Below are 17,500 nucleotides of genomic sequence, written 5' to 3' on the forward strand. Positions count from 1 at the left end.
TCTTAATCTTACAATTTATTTTCTATGAATATCCAGCATAAGAATATGAAGCAATTGAAAACTCCATACAATCTTAATTGAAATTTCTGTTCATATATAAGTGACACATTAGTCATATTACCTAAATGATGAACAATCCAAGCTTTCTTATATGTACAGGAGCTGTACAAGTTTCTACATTGCGTTAAAATTGTACAGGGTCCAGCTAATCAAAGCAATTCCATTATTCTGACAGTATGATAAAAAATATAATTTCAAGATTAATATTTGACACTTTCCAGAAAAAGTGGTATTATCATTAAAGTTGTGACCACTTATGTAGTAATTCAAAACTCACAGACCTTTCTTACATGTAAATGCACTTATTTCGAAGTTGATATGTGCAAAACAAAAATAGTTATCAATCGGATACAATTTAGTTTCCCTTCTAGTGTTCCATTTTCTTCACACGAAACTTATCACTTCACACAGTGGGTTGCATAACGTTCTTACATTAGTCTCTGAATCTTGATAGTACAATGACGACCTGCAAAGAACCTCAAGAATCGACGTCCTTGAGTAATCAGTTTGAGCTTTACTTCCTTTACTTATGCCATTCAGAACTTCATATTCTATGATATTGTGCGAACTGTCTATGAAAAAACTGTAAATAAATAGTGCTTTTAAAATAAAATTGCTCTCTCTCAATTACCAACTATTGCAACGGCAATAACATCCACATGATTTTCAGATACTGGAAAAGAGTTGGCTTTCAGTAGCAAACAATGAAAAATCCCCCCCAAATGCCAATACATTTACGCATCTATAGACTAGTTTCAAACTGTAAATACCTGCATATCTTACATAACTTTTTGTTGAGGACAATGTTGTATGTTCAGTGGATATAAAGAATTTGCACTGATATCTGCATGAAAATTAATCTCTCACAAAATTATTGAGATTGTCATGAAACCTTGAAAATCAGTAAGAAAAAATAAAAAATAAATAATAATACTGATTATCAATAAGCCTTAGAATAATACATCTTTAAATGTACTTTGTCACCATAATGTGCCTCTCTCTCCCTATCCCACCTTTATATAAAATAATATATATCATTTCAAGGAAAATGCATGATACAATAGCTAAGCAGGCAATAACACAGGGGTGTGTTTTTCTTTTGTTTCCTCTCTTTTTAAATACAACAAACTAACACAGGAGGGAAATCTGCAATGTTTAACAAGTGGATTATGAAAGATTCAGTTTCGCACTATAAAATAAAGAGATGGAGGATTTTCTCACAAGTTGCATCTAGTTGTGTCTACTCACTCCCAGGTAGAGGGTTTATGTGAATGCTTTGATGGCTTCAGTTTTGAAATACTGTAATTACCTGTATTTACAAAAAAATTGATCCCACTTTCTGTGATTCTTTTTTTTTTTTCTTCTTCTTCTTCTTTTTATTCTTTGAAAACCACTGTTTCCATAGTTACTTAAACAAACAGAGAAAAGTTCTTGAATGTTCTTACTCATAACAAATCATCCATTTAATGAGCAAGTTATGAAGCATTTGAACGTGCAAGGCTAGAGGTTGACTGAGATGGGGTAACGCTGGCACTTAATCCACGGCACAAGTAAGCTCCATAGAACTGCTCCTGCTCATTCAACTGCTTCTCAAATTCTTCTTCAAGTTTCTGTATAAGAATAAAAGAAATTAATACATTAATGAATTTTCATGTATATATTAAGTAATTACTACTGTTATTGTTATTATTGCTATTATCTTTATTATTATTATTACTATTATTATTATTACTTGTTTTAAGCAACATAACAGCTTATAAATAAAATTCATCTTTTCTTCCATTTAGATTAATATTTCCCTAAGCCATACTTTTTGGTGCATATGATACTATCTACAACTTGCATATGACACATTGAATCAAAAGGATGTCAAATAAACAAGAAAGTGCATGCAGTTATTGTGCAGTCTTCATACCAGAAGAAAACAACAATCTACTTATGTACAAATGTAACAAAAAGCTGATTAGTCTTTATCGTGTATAGCTTTCCAATCAAAAGCTTTTTCTTGCTTATAATAAAAAACCTTGATGTATCATATATATAATATGCCTTCTCATCACATCAAAATACACAAGCCTAAGTATATTTCTTGAATAAAAGCTAGTCTGAACTTTCTGTCCCTTGCTACAAGGCAAGAGTCAATTTGAATTCTGAATAATCCCAGATACAGTTTCCAATGGGCTAAAACTGAAGCAGGAAGCGCAAACACCTTCTTCTTCTCTCTCCTATAATCTATCGATAAATATGTATACTATATATACTATATATGCTATATATATTTATATATATATATATATAATATAATATATATATATTTTATATATATTAATGATATAGACATACTTATAAAAGCATCTACTATATGAATATCTATTATTTCTCATTCACCAATTCCTCCTTTCACTCAAGATAATACTAACTTCATATAAACTCCCATCCACTCAATCTCTTACTTAACCACATGGTTAAAGCACTCTAATGACAATGAAGGTAGTGTAATCGGAAATCACAAGCCCTAACAAACCTATGTGTACAAGATAACCCATCTTCTGAGTACAAATTTGAGAGAAACATTGAATCCATCTCCAAAGTACAGCCTGTACCAAGCTCAACATTGTCAGTTACTCTAACTTTTAAAGATTTTAAAACATATGCCCATATATGACTGACTTTTTCCCTTTTTACTGCCTGTACAATTTACCAGTCAGAGCAGAGTATCAACAAGGTGCAAGGGAAGATTCCAGGAATAAACTTTACGACAGAAGTTATGTCGCTTATTTTTAGTGATATATTACAAGTCAGTGATTTTTGCATTACTGAACTCTTCATTAATATAAGATATCCTTAATGTGCAACACATTAAAGTCAGCAAATACAGCAATTAATCAGTTCTACATAGAAAGTGTAGCAAGTACAAGAAACAACCAGACATGCACAACCATCCTCTCGGGTGTTTTTAATCAGAGGATATTTCCTACACACTTATGTCTAGCATGCTTTTTCTCAAATACTGTATTATCCACCTGGTAGTCTAGATGTGTTCTCTGTGCAAAGATCCAATCAGCATGAAAGTCCTTCTCCAGTCCCTGTGCAACAACCATGGAGGGCCATAAAATAACCCACATAACCTTGATACATCCCTCTAACCAGCACCATTCTCCTGTTTTCAACACAGTACCATATTCTAAAGCCTTACTCAAGTCACTAATTTTTTTTTTTAACAAAGGCAAAATCACAGGTTAATTGCAAGCAAAATGATGTTAGTACTACTTGCAAGGCCAACACCAGTTATTAATTTATTATGAAGAAGAAACAGCAATAAGTTTTTAAAAGTTTAAATACCATCAATTGTCTTAATCAGTTATTCAAATAGAGAGGCTTGAATACAGCTCCAGAGTATGGCAGGACATGTACCCAAACAAAAATTATCTCTTTAAAAAAGCATCGGTTTATGACTAGACAGCATTTGTAGCAAAAGAAAAGAATGATGCTGTAACAAGAACTCATATAAAACTGTATCTATCTATAATCAAGAAAAAATAAAAACAAGAAGGAATCAACAAAACAAAATTATTCAGCATAAAAAAAAACTTGCACAATAGCCAAGAGACCATTATCTGGTTTCAAATACTGGGTCACTAATATCTCAACCTAGCAAGCTTGCAAAATGTATGCAACTAAAAATCATGACCATAATATAACTCATAAGAAAAATCCAAGTTCGTCATTCATATCCAAATAGAAAACATACAGTTACTGACAAATAATAGAAAGGCAATATGATTAATGATAAAGAACTACCTAGACAAAAGCAGGAGAGAGAGAAAAGGAAATAAAATTAAAAGAATAAGTACCTGCTTGCGAGGCTTGAGATTCTCTTTCCACTCTCTTACTTCTCGCTGATATTCCTCGTCCTGAGATTTCAACTTGTATGTCTCATGTTCCATCAGCATTTTGCCTGTTAGAATGCAAAACAAGTCCATTATGCAATGACCTTTATACATAAAATATACAACAAAATTCTATTATCCATATTCATATTTTTCTTAACAAATATGTACCACACTTTATCAGAAGTTAGAACATCGCTCAATTTACTACAGTATTATGCTTCTGACTTATCAAGAGGGGCATTTCGGTAAATGCAGCATTTACATACGTTTCTCATTTTGCAGCTGTTCCAACTCTTTGATGGCATATTCAGAGGCTGCCTGAAGCTCTTCTAACTTGTGCTTGTGCTTCTGTTCAGCACGGCGCTTCTCAGCTTCATATCTGCGTTTCTCGTTCTCCTGGAACTATTATAAGAGTAAAAAATGTGCTTATTAGGCAAAGAACATCAATCATATGTAGGATATATTTCAAGCAAGGATCTTTTATTCCCTTTCTCTATCCTTTTTTCATATTTCTCATATTAAATTTTACACTTTTATTTCTCTTGTTCTCTCTTTTTTTTTTCACAGCAATTAGCAATTTATTTTTATCCTCATCTAATCTAATGTTTAATATTGTCCCATTATTTCCTATTCAATTTTTAGACATAATGTTATACTTTACAAATGAAAAAGGTATAAATGAGACTGAATATTTCATAACGCAAGAGGTGTAAATAATTACATCTCTTGCATTGTGAAATCATTTACACATTTTTCTATATTTTCATAATGAACTCTGTTCATACTTTACAAAACTGAATACTTTAATTTTCCTGAATGTAAGATCAGCTAATAGTGTTTATAAAATTAGTTGATGGTGTGATTACAAGATCATCTATGGTTTTACATTATGGTTTTTAATTGTATGACTATGTATAGTTAGTGTGATTGGGAGATTTGCCATATATAGTTAGTGTGATTGCCATGTCCCATGTGGCACTCCTCAGCCAAGGTCACCTGTGGTTGGGCAAATAATGGTACAAGTAACTGGGGACCTGAGTGCATACCTTGTTGGCACACATAAAAGGACCAGAAGTCATCCAGCAAGCTGATGACCCAACGAATCACATTGTTTCCTCAATCATGTGACTGCACTTGGCAACTGTGCTCTATTTCCACGATCCTTGTGTTTAATATTAATGATGTAAGTGGATATCATGTGTGAACTTCGTGATTGTGATCATGCATATATTTTGTGACCTATCATGTGTATGATAATGATCTCTGTGTCTTTGTATTATATAATTCTTTGTCCTTAATAAACTCCAAAATAACTCATCTGGTCTTTCTGACTGTTTCTGGTTCCTGACACAATATATAAAAAATCTAACAGTTTTACTTACCTTCCTGATCTTATCTTTTTCATCATCATGAGAATCTGGAAGATGAGTGGTGCTAATTCTCATGCTTTCACGGAACATCAGCTCACGGGCTTTCATCTCTTGACGGATGCGTTTTGGTAACTGCCTCTTTTCAATCTGTTAGAGGAATGTTGATAAAATTTAATAGACATTGCACTATTTATATTGAAGTTCTCTTGTACACTGCTCAAAACAAGTAAAACATCAAGAATATTTTTCTTTTTCAACACATCTTAGTGCTGCTCAAGTGGACTAAGAATCACAAGCATACTCAAATATCCAAATAAAAAATAATTTTTCACAGTAAGAGCTGCTTCCCATTAATTTCTCCCTCCCACAGCAGTGCTTGGGCTAGGAAATGGCATATGTCCCTTTCCATCAACAAGTTTCCAAAGAGACACAAAAAAGAAAGAAAAAAAATATCCAAATAAATCACTAAAACTTCACTTACTAAGCTGCATATGCCTTTTGGTTTAAAAAATAAATGACATATTAATTTCATGTAACCTATCAAATTGCAAATGTAAAACTTTCTCATAATGAAATTCTCACAACAAGTATATTCTTTTTTGACAATAATGATGCTTTCAGCTTCATGAATTTTTAAAGGTAATAAATTATCAAAATCCCATTAAAAGAAATGATTCCAGACTTATCCCCTAGCATCTTCAAACCTAAACAGCAACTAGATCACAGCAGAACTTACCTGCTGCCTCTTAATCAGTTCTTCTTCCTTCTGCTGGTTGACTCGTTTAACTTGTTCCAATTCTTTTTCATGCCTCAAAAGCATCTAGAATATAAAAAGGTATTTCATAATAAGATGAAAGTAAGTACCACTATCCTAATATCCATGTATGTATCTGCCACATCTTGTACTGTTACAAATAATCAAATAACAAAACTCATTTTAAAAAATATACAAAATAATACATCCAGATGCATGTCTCTCTGTGTAACCATAATTCAGTTTCTGTCATTCAGACAAAAGCACAAATGCATACCTGATGTCTCTGAAGGAAGAAAATATCCTTGAGTTGTCTTTTAGCAAGTTGGTGTTTCTCATGGAGATGGCGCTCTTCCATCTCCCAAAGTGCAGACTCTCTAGATCTTAGTAATTGGTGTTTCTGTTGTAAGAACTGTCTCTCGAGGAGGGCAATCCTTTCACGATGGTCATCACCTAGTCTCTTCAGCGACATCTAAAACGACATGATCATAATAATTAAGATTAACAACACATGAGTGATTTGCAAATAAATAAATAAAAAAGCACACTTCATTGCAAAACTTTTTTTTTTACTTATTTTTTATACCTTAAGTACTTTGATTTAGTTATTTTGTCAAAATGGAAAGAGGCATATATATTCAAGCAAAGGATACCTAACATCAAAATACTACTCTCCTCACATTTTGAATTAGTCAAGTCAGGTTAAAAATACTGAACTGTTCAATAACATATGGAATATATATACACTATAAAACAAAAGAGAATAATAGTCATAGTTATATATAGTTACATAAAAAATAATAATGATGCCTTAATACAGAATTCAGAAGAAAAAAACACAGGAAACGAGAACCTTTTACACAGAATTTTACCGAAATAAAATTTTGGTAAAGCATAGCACTCAGATAACTGAGTGAACTGTACCTCATGAGCTTCATTGAGCCGTTCAAGGAAAGCTTTCTCTCTTTCACTTTGTTCATGGTCTAATCGTTCTTTACGAGTTTTAAAGGCTTCTTTGCGCTTGTCCTGCAAGTAAAAAATACATGGATTAGTTCAATTCAAACAATTCTATTCAATGCATTTTGAACTATGAGATAATTTCAATAAATGCTTGAAAACGGGCAGCTGTACCTTAGAATAGACAACGTAGACAAGGAATAAAAGCCTTTTACATAAAAGTCTAAAAAATAATAATAATGAATGCCTTACTTTGGGAAGCAGGTCAATTTCTTGCTTTAGGAGTTTCAACTCAGTCTTTAGTGATTCCCTGAAAGCCTTCAGCTCTCGCTCCTGTTCTGCTCGGATCTTTTTGCTAGCATTCTTCAGCTCGATCTCCTGCTGGGCTTCTGCCTTCTCCACCTAATGAAAAATAAAAGGATATTTTTTTTAGTAAATATCTGGTTAATAAAAATACTACTTTAATGACCCATTGTTAGAAGGAATCAGCAACATCTTTTTTTTTTTTGCTTAGAAATGAAGAGAGGAATATGATAAGTACCCCTTTCACTAATTCATAATCAAGGAATAGTCAAGGCCCTGTACATACAGTCATATAATTGAAATCTATCTAATAAAAAAAGTAATGCTTATCAATCAAAAATAGAAGTCTAATTAGGATAATCCTATAAAAAATTTCTTAAAAAATACATCAACACACTGAACTATCCACTAGCATCTATCCTGTTTAACCCCTAAACGGCAGGTCACATTCCAATCCTATTCCTATTTTGTGGGGTGATACAGCTACAGTCTCTTTCTCCCCTTATCCCTAAGTAATTAGCCACACCAGGGTGCACAGGCCTCATAGTCAGTAAATTACCAGCATCCATTTATATTGATGATGATGATGATGATGATGATGATGATGATGATGATGATGATGATGATGATGATGATGATGATGATGATGATTTCATTGAAGACAATGTTGATGACAATGATAGTCACAATGACAATGATTACATTGTTGATTTGCTGGAATTCATAATACTTTTCACTATCTTTAAATTTGCCCTTCCCACAAGGGTGTTAAACCGACAAGTAACCCATCGTTTAGGGGTTAATTCTCTTCCTGTTTTGGAGTATATAAAATCACGAGTTTGTGCTAAGGCATCAATTAGCATGCATCCTTATAAAGCAAGTGCAATAATTCATTTTCTCCTAGTCCATGCTTGATTTTAATATGAACAATGTTTCATTCACTGTTATTCATAGTCAAATTCCCTTGCCACAATATCTGAATTATTTCCCTGTACCACACTTGAAATAAACACCACATTTTCAAATAACTCAATTCTGACCTACATCTGACATGGGAAGTCATTCCAGACATCCATGGACTAAAAAAGCTGTATATAAAATAAGAAACAAGAGTAACTATCTGCAAGGAATATTCTTTATAAATGGATCATTAGATAATAGGTGCAACACACAGACAGATGGAAGGGCAATTACTGCAAACTTCATTTCCAGTCTGAGACCTGATATTTGTTTTAAATATTTCATTCAAATATATAAGTAAACCAAATCATCATTCAACCCAAGTGTAGTTATCACTAATAGAACCCTATTTGAATTTTCAAAAACTGTTCAAATTGTACCTAAGTATCAGATTCTGAGCCCCCTAAACCATTTAATCTACACATATTAATAGAGTAATATGCAACCATCTTAATGAAGTAATATGCACTTCCTTCAAGAGCACTATAATGGTAAACCACTTACCTAAGAACCCTCCAGCTACACTGTGAAAACATTCTAGCTCACTCAGTTGCTTTGAAAACTCTGCCTATTGCTAAAATACCTTTTTCTGTGACAGCCAATTAGTGACCAATCCATTGGAAAATCTGATTATTCTCATAAGAACAAAAAACATTAGGGTTATAGAAGAATCCTTTAAACCACAGTGGTTATTATTGTCTCAATTAAAACTTGAAAACACTAATAAAAACTTTGGAAAGCAGGTGGCAACACACTGAAGTCATGAATGTTTTTTGACACACTATGCAAGGCATGTAAGGTGCCACTGCTAGTTTGGCTTTTTGTGGAGTGGCAAAATTATAACAACGAAAATGTTTAACCAAATTTCATACTTCCATAATTTTGTGATGTTACACTTGAGTGTACATCATACATTCCTCCTTTTAAGAGACTAAAAGACTAAACTGCAGAAATTATTTGTCTCACAAAAAGACCAAGCACAAAAAATTGGAGAAGATTTTCAGTACTCTAATGTATAAATGAGCAAGAATTGGCCGGAAAAACAGCTGTGGGGCAAAGCGTGAATATCTCTCATTCAACCAAGCCTACCGCGCATCAATTTCCTAGATCCATCCGCAATCGATTAAGAGTAGTTTGGGAATTCTGCCCTTAGTGAAATCAACTTCATGTTTATACAGTGCTATGGACTGTGGTTCAGAAGAAGAAAGCACAAGTTACAATCTATATGAGAGAAAATTACCATACTGTGACATGGACTATAATTTAGAATTATTCTAGATCAGCAATTTCAACCTTTTTAAACATATGGCACAATTTTGTTTCAAAGTTCAATAGCTCATTCTCTTCAAAATAATTGGCTCCATGCCCAAAGTATCTAATGATATATTATATAAGGTGGTTTCCCACTAATTCCCTTGTCACACCTTCAGATCCTTTGTGGCACACTGGTTGAAAACTACTGCTCTGGGCTGACTGCCAAAGACTTTAACTATAATTTCTAGAATAACTGTTATATCTATAAAAATAAAATGTATTAAACCTAGCATACCCAACTGAAGTACAAGGAGAGCAAAATTAACAGAAAAGTGAGATACAATGCATTTAAGCAATTATTCGATTTTTCTTTAATGAAATTACATGTGTTGCATCATACACTCCCATAACATAACTATTTGATGAGAATCATAATCCAGTTTACCATTTCCTTTACTAAACCCATAATTTAACTATATTTAATCTTTGAAGGACATGGGAAGAAACAATCTCAAGCTGTAATACATGGATGGGATCAAAGAAGCTTTATGGGGAGAGAGGTTAATGTAAAATTCTCTAAATTTCTAAATAGCATTAAAACCATCAAGTAAGTTACATTAATCATTACCTAACAATGCAAAAATTAATATTATTGGTTTGGTATGGATATGTACATTATGCAATTCATATATGAGAAATATATAAAAGTAAGTGAATAGAAAGTATATGTGAAAAAATAAAAAGCATTATGTACAGAGGACAAAAATAATACTAGACCAGACATAAGACATCCATAAAACCTTTTAGTATATCATTAAGTATGTCAAGTAACCAACCTGCTGTTTTTGCTGTCTATTCAAAGCCTCAACTTCTGTGTCATATCCCCGAAGCAGCTGTTGTTTCTCAGCTTCAAACTTCTTCTCTTGTTCAATCTTTGCAAAGTTTGCCTTCACTGCCAACTCCTGGAACTGCTTTTGCTCCTGCTTTTGTAGAATCTTAAGTTCGCGCAACTCCTGTTTCCTTGCTAAGTGTCCAGAAGAAAGTGTGCCATCTTCATCATCACCATATATCACCTAAATGAAAAATAAATAAAAATCATTAGACAACTGCATTTTCTAACCATATATTGTAATAATCTAACTGGCTATATAAGTGACTGTATTCAAAACAGGACAGAACAAATGCTATGTTTACTTTTGGTAAAAAAAAAGGTAAATTTTTCTCCTTTCTTTTCTCAATTATAATTATTACTTTCATGACTATAAATTTTACATCAAACCACTTTACCTTGCTGGTGGTTGTAGTTACAACTACACCATCAATCACAAATTTGCGAGTGCGTTTCCTTGTCTTCTTGCGAAGTGCCACTAAATCATTCTCCTCTTTGGTTCGAGCAGCTCTGTTTTCCCTGTTCTTGTCAACAGGCTTGAGAGCAACATCCTGTTTGTCTCCAGCTGGTGGTCTCCGGAGTACCACTTCTTCTGCTGCCTCTTCTTCTCTCTCACGAGGTTTGTTCTCCTTCTCAGAGCTGGCTGTGCTTACATTATCCCAATCCGACCTGTAGAAGTAATTTTCATTGTTTAATCTTTTTTATTGTTCATGAATTTATGAAGCAAACTCAGAAAGTATGAAGCCAAGTATTTCACCTTTTCAAAGAAGAGGAAGTAATACTACAACAGATCAACTCACTTCTCTGGCAATTTATGGTTGTCCTTTCCTATGCCATTGGGCAAGATCTTTAAACCTGGAGATCCTGCCACCGTGGTATTATTACGAGTAGGAATGTTATGGTGTGTTGGAGTGGAGAGGGTAGAACCTGTGGAGAAGCCTGATTCGATGGAAACCTCACTTTCTACTGTTGATTCTCTAATCAACACTGGTCTAGTTTGGTTATCCTTTGGAGTCTGGAAATAAAAAATGTGAAAAAAAATTGAAACCTCAACCATTTGCCTAATATATAAAACAATGAAAACAGCAACAAAAATTTCCTATGAGCCATTAAAACGTCTAGCTATTTGGTTACTTACTTTTGATTCATTATGTTCTGAATGATCAAATACATCATCATCCACATCTGTTGCCCCAACAGTGGTTCCTTCAATCATGAGTGACATAGTGGGTCTGTTTTCTTCTTCAGCTGAACTGACAGAGCGACCAGTTGAGGGAGTTCCTGCACTGAGGTTGGACATATTGGAGATATTAGAAGAAGTCTCAAGATGTCCATGGTTATCAGTTTCATTCTGATTTGGCAACTTGCTAGAGGGATTTGCCTGTTGCTCTGACACTAGCGAGGTAGGTGCCTCCTGTGCTCGGGTTGGCGTCTGTTTTGGCAGGTCTGTTGTTTCTCCTAGATCATCTACAGCTACTACAGAGATGTGTGTGGTGTCATTTACATTCTTGGCACTTGTTGCAACTCCTTCCACATCCTCAACTTCTTCTAAGGTGATCTCATATCGTGATCTATAAAGATAAATAACAAATATTTAGTCATAAATAAAAGGTGCTTTAAGCACACTTTCTACTTATCAAATTAACCCATTCACGACGGGGGCATTCTAGCCTTGAATGTCACAATGCCGGGGCTTTCGAATTATTAGGCCTAAATCAATTAAATGGCTGGCACAATACTGTGCCGCCCGGCCACTGGGCTTTTGAATGAGCGGTACAGTACTGTACCACCCGTCCAGAGAGGGTTAAGAGTATAGTATTCCCATTAAAACATTTCTTTAATATCTTTAAGAAATTGACTCATTTCTTGAATGTGATTATAATAAATTATTAAACCGTACAAGAACAAATATGTATGCGTAAATAGAGTATGTCCACGTACATGAACAAAGAAACAAACACAGACACAGCAGGACCCAAGTAAAACATATATCACCCAAACATGCATCTCCTATTCCTTTCTGTATCAATCTGAATGTCCTGATCTTTTAGCTCTCTTGAAAAAAATGGTGACTAACACTGGTGTATATCTTACTTTGAGGTGGCTTCTGGTTGGGAATCTGCATCATTTGTAAGTATGGAAGAATTCGAGATCACAACTTCACTTTCATCCAACTTATGGCCATCATTTGTGATAACTTGAACTTCTACCACACCGTCTTCCTTATCTGTTTAGAGAACAACAATGAAAATGTTTAACTTGGTACATGTTGTACCTATGACATCATTATGACATGTATATGAGAATACATATTTCTGTACAAAAACAGATCATATTTGCAAATTGAAATGTATTTGATTCTCAACTTTTATACAAATGGCATAAAGACAATGGCAAATACTCCAAAGGCAGCTTTTTCGAAAGCAGAACTGCATTCTGGTATTATACAATGACTATACTAATGATATCCCACTTGGGATGGTACCATGATGATACGTTTTAACCCATTGGTCGCGGATGGCATGATATAATGTCAAGGCTGGCATCGGCGTAAACGCGGATGGCATGATATCAGAACAAGATACGCGCTGGCCCCAGCGCGGATGGCACGATGTCCTGCGGTGGTTAGGGATAACGAGGGGACGAGGGAACGCTCTACTACCGTATATTTTTTCATGAATCGTCATTTACGAACTCGTTTCCGGTTTACCTTAGGTGACCTTCCGAATGTCACCGTAAGTACTAAGTGACATAGAACCTTATTACCTTGATTTTTGTATACATATGTGTTATTATATACGTGTGCGTGTGTGTATGAGTGAGTGAGTGAGTGTGTGTGTGTGTGTGTGTGTGTGTGAGTGAGTGAGTGAGTGAGTGAGTGAGTGAGTGAGTGAGTGAGTGAGTGAGTGAGTGAGTAAGTGAGTGAGTGAGTGAGTGAGTGAGTGAGTGAGTGAGTGAGTGAGTGAGTGAGTGAGTGTGTGTGTGTGTACATCATCTCTCTCTCTTTCCTTCCTACCCTCCCTCCCTCCCTCACCCTCCCTCCCTCACCCTCTATCCCTCCCCCCCTTCCCCCTTCTCTCTCTCTCTCTCTTCGTACAAGTATGTAGGCGTGTGTGTCTGTGTAAATACATACTCTCTCCTTCCTACCCTCCCTCCCTCCCCCCCCTCCCACCTCCCTCTCCCCCCCTCCACTTCCCCCTTCTCTCTCTCTCTCTCTCTCTCGCTCTCTCTCTCGCTCTCTCACTCTCTCGCTCTCTCGCCCTTTCTCTCGCTCTCTCTCTCGCTCTCTCGCTCTCTCGCTCTCTCTCTCGCTCTCTCACTCTCTCGCTCTCTCGCTCTCTCACTCTCTCACTCTCTCGCTCTCTCACTCTCTCTCTTTCTCCCTCTCTCTCTCTCTCCATTCTAACCTCCCTCCCTCTTTTTCTCTCTCTCCCTCTCATTCTCTCTCCTTCCTACCCTCCCTCCCTCCCTCCCCCACCCTCCCACCTCCCTCTCCCCCCCCTCCACTTCCCCCTTCTCTCTCACTCTCTCTCCAGTCTACCCTCCCTCCCTCTTTTTCTCTCTCTCCCTCTCATTCTCTGTCTTTCTCCCACTCCCTTTCTCTCTCTTCCCCCTTTCTCTCTCTCCATCTTCCCTCCCTCTCTTCTCAATTTTACCGTGCTTTGTTTTGACGTCATATCCGACTACCACGTTCCCTATCCCCTTCCTCCCTCCCCCCCTCTCCTCAAATTTACCGCGCTATGTTTTGGCGCCATATCCGTTTACCCCATTCCCTGTTCCAAAGTCACCCCATATTACTTGATTGGTTGGAATGTCATGCCACACATTGTGCTGAATGGTGATTGGCTAGAATTCTGTATAAGAACCCCTGATCTCTATTCGGTAGACACATTCAACCATGGAACCCATGGAATAATTTTTTGTCACGCCACATATCGTACTGAGTTCTTATTGACCACTACATCCATTTACTTACTTGTAGGAACTTCAAACTTTTTCGATATCTCGGATGAGGAGGGAGAGGACGAATTCGAGAACTATGTCCCTCTCTCAAGAGAAACACTGGCAGAGGAACAGAATTCATCAGACGAATCGTCTGACGACGACTTCGACTATGTCCCGCTGCATAACAGCAGCATTGATTCAGATGAACCTCTGTCTGAGTATGCTCAAAGGCTCAGAGTTAGGAATTCTCCAGGGACCCCCGGTTTCAAATGGAGAAAGCGGGAGAATGTTCCCAGAAAGTTCGGCCTGACGGCAACACCAGGCCTAAGAGTAAATCTTACTCATTCGGACTCCCCACATAAGTTCCTAAAGGTTTTTTTCACCGAGGAAATGATGGAAATAATTGTGGAAGAGACCAACAAGTAAGTTGCCATCCCTTTTCTTTCAAAAATTATGTAAAAATCAACATTCACTGAATACATTGTCATATAAAATTCTACTGAATGTTTACCATCCATTATAGGTACGCCGAGTCCCATCCTGGTTTTGTGCGAGGGCACGAAAGAAAGTGGACGCCCGTCACCGTTCCAGAACTCGCAGTGTGGGTCTCGCTAAGAATTATGATGGGAATCTCGCCAAAGCCCCGCCAAGCCCAGCACTGGTCCAAGGACGAACTCCATGATAGTCCTTTTTTTTACAAACACATGCCAAGGGACAGGTATGATCAGATATCCACTTGTCTCCATTTTAGCAGTGACGGGGCAGATCAGACCAATAGGCTGTGGAAGCTCGGCCGCATCGTCGAGCTTCTGAAGAAAAGTTTCAAAGAAGCATATATCCCTCCGCAAACAATAACAGTTGACGAGAGTTTGTGGAAATTCAGAGGCAGGCTCGGTTTTGTAACTTATAATCCTACAAAAAGGGCACGGTTCGGACTAAAAATCTACAAACTGTGTGTATCCTCAGGGCCTACCTGTGGATACACCTGCAATTTCAATTTTTACACAGGTCAGGACAGGGGAGTTCTTCCGGCGTCACATAAGGCCGTAGCCGACCTTATGGAGTCAGCCGAAGTGCTGGATAAGGGCTACAGTCTTTACGTTGACAATTGGTACAGCTCACCAACACTGTTCCACTGGTTACAGGGGCGTAAGACCAACGCTTGTGGTACTGTAAGAGGTAACCGGAAGTTCATGCCCACAGATTTCCCACAAAGATTGCGGCTAAACGACATGGAGAGGAGGAGTACGTCAACGGGTATGTTGTTCATAAAGTGGGCAGACAAAAAACAGCTATACGTATTGTCAACAATGCATACCTCGGCCATGGTTGAAACCGAGAGGGTAAATAGAAAAGGGGAGAAAGCAATCAAACCCCCGGCTGTGATAGATTACAATGAGGGTATGAAGGGAGTCGACGTGGGAGACCAGCTAGCTTCCTCTTACCCTGCGGTTAGACGAAGCATAAAATGGTATAAGAAGGTCTTCTTCTACCTATTTGACATGGCTTTGATCAACTCATTCCTTTTATACAAACAGGCTGGTGGGACTATCGCCCAACAATTGATTTTCAGACAGGAGGTGATACGAGGGCTCTTGTCTGAGTACCTACCCCAGGCGCCCGTGTACAGTGGCAGAGGAAGGCCAGCCAGCACGAACACCTCACTCCGCCTACAGGGGAGGAATGCACATGCAATTGTGGAGACTGAAGGGAAAAGATATAAGAGGTGCCATGTGTGTTATACACATGGCAGGAGAAAAATGACAAAAGCAGAGTGCAGAGTCTGCAGAGTGCCGCTTTGCGTCTTTGGATGTTTTGAAGACTTTCATAATAAGCTCCATTATTGACCATGAAGTGTATAGTGTTGTATATATTGTACATAATTTTTTACATGAAATTACATGTACTTGTTTCACTCTCTTTTTTATTGACCACATCCATAACATCCGATGTCAAACTGCCTCGAGCGCGGCTTCCCACACCGCCCGAGCGTTTTCTATTACATTATCAAACTGCTTACGTGTTCTAAAGACTTCGTGTACGAGTCTACAATATTGGAAAAAAGAGTTTCTTTCAAGCTTCCCCAGTTTTTACACGAAAGGGAAAACCGATGTCAAACTGCCTCGAGCGCGGCTTCCCACACCGCCCGAGCGTTTTCTATTACATTATCAAACTGCTTACGTGTTCTAAAGACTTCGTGTACGAGTCTACAATATTGGAAAAAAAAAGTTGTTTTCAAGCTTCCCCAGTTTTCACACGAAAGGGAAAACCGATGTCAAACTGCCTCGAGCGCGGCTTCCCACACCGCCCGAGCGTTTTCTATTACATTATCAAACTGCTTACGTGTTCTAAAGACTTCGTATACGAGTCTACAATATTGGAAAAAAAAGTTGTTTTCAAGCTTCCCCAGTTTTCACACGAAAGGGAAAACCGATGTCAAACTGCCTCGAGCGCGGCCTCCCACACCGCCCGAACGTAAAATAAATACCGTATGGACATCCGGGCCATATATGGTAATACCGCCATAAGCCTTTATACACTAATTTGAAAACCGCGACCAATGGGTTAAATTTAATGAATGTATTGCACTGATTATAATATATGTATAACTTTGCAATTGTATTTAATTATCCATGAAGATAACTAGGCGCATCACTTAACACAAAATATAATAGTCCCATATGACTGTATGGAAGTGACAGCACAATTGTTACTATGTGTGAGATATGAATTCACTTTTACTGGTTTTACAGCACGCTTTCATGATAAATGAACATATTAGTGTAAGTTAGTTCTACAAAATATGTACCAAACCATGAATCAGTATATACCCTGCTTTTTATTAGATCCAATTCCTAAATAGATTATCTTTAAAAGTTTAGTCAAAAAGCCATTTATTTACATAAAAAAATAATTCTTTGGAAACAAAACAAGATAACAGATAGACAAGTTGTTTCAGGCAATTCATGACAATTTTTGTGCAAGAGAGAGATAGAGCTTTAGTAAGACAGTATGTCTTCACCATTTAAACCATTAGGCAAGGTATATCTCAGTTTAATTATATATCTAAACCCCATTTATATGTGCTACTAATTTGTATTTATATAACAGAAAG

The 17,500-nt window shown here is 36.7% G+C and overlaps 1 protein-coding gene and 1 long non-coding RNA gene across 2 annotated transcripts in view; both read right to left on the minus strand.

The window, feature by feature from the left end:
- Slik (Sterile20-like kinase) overlaps window positions 1-17,500 on the minus strand; it is a 52,614-nt gene that overhangs the window by 1,306 nt on the left and 33,808 nt on the right. Inside the window, exons 12-25 of the mRNA XM_086542924.1 lie at window positions 12,535-12,667; window positions 11,579-12,011; window positions 11,241-11,455; window positions 10,839-11,109; window positions 10,388-10,624; window positions 7,287-7,436; window positions 7,002-7,103; window positions 6,355-6,549; window positions 6,060-6,143; window positions 5,336-5,470; window positions 4,220-4,355; window positions 3,915-4,018; window positions 3,084-3,146; window positions 1-1,670 (exon numbers count right to left, since the gene is read on the minus strand). The exon at window positions 1-1,670 is cut by the window's left edge and continues 1,306 nt beyond it. Coding sequence (XP_086399050.1) covers window positions 1,536-1,670; window positions 3,084-3,146; window positions 3,915-4,018; window positions 4,220-4,355; window positions 5,336-5,470; window positions 6,060-6,143; window positions 6,355-6,549; window positions 7,002-7,103; window positions 7,287-7,436; window positions 10,388-10,624; window positions 10,839-11,109; window positions 11,241-11,455; window positions 11,579-12,011; window positions 12,535-12,667 — 2,393 coding nt within the window. The 3' untranslated portion in view covers window positions 1-1,535. The remainder of the gene's footprint in view (window positions 1,671-3,083; window positions 3,147-3,914; window positions 4,019-4,219; window positions 4,356-5,335; window positions 5,471-6,059; window positions 6,144-6,354; window positions 6,550-7,001; window positions 7,104-7,286; window positions 7,437-10,387; window positions 10,625-10,838; window positions 11,110-11,240; window positions 11,456-11,578; window positions 12,012-12,534; window positions 12,668-17,500) is intronic.
- On the minus strand, window positions 9,582-10,169 carry LOC147470636 (uncharacterized). Its single transcript, XR_015191534.1, has 2 exons — window positions 10,047-10,169; window positions 9,582-9,730 (listed from the first exon to the last, which is right to left on the minus strand). It is a non-coding gene; the product is annotated as an uncharacterized LOC147470636 (long non-coding RNA).

This window comes from Penaeus japonicus, unplaced genomic scaffold, assembly GCF_977035675.1.
Source record: "Penaeus japonicus unplaced genomic scaffold, GWHDUDI00000001_assembly GWHDUDI00000013, whole genome shotgun sequence".
Taxonomy (NCBI): domain Eukaryota; kingdom Metazoa; phylum Arthropoda; class Malacostraca; order Decapoda; family Penaeidae; genus Penaeus; species Penaeus japonicus.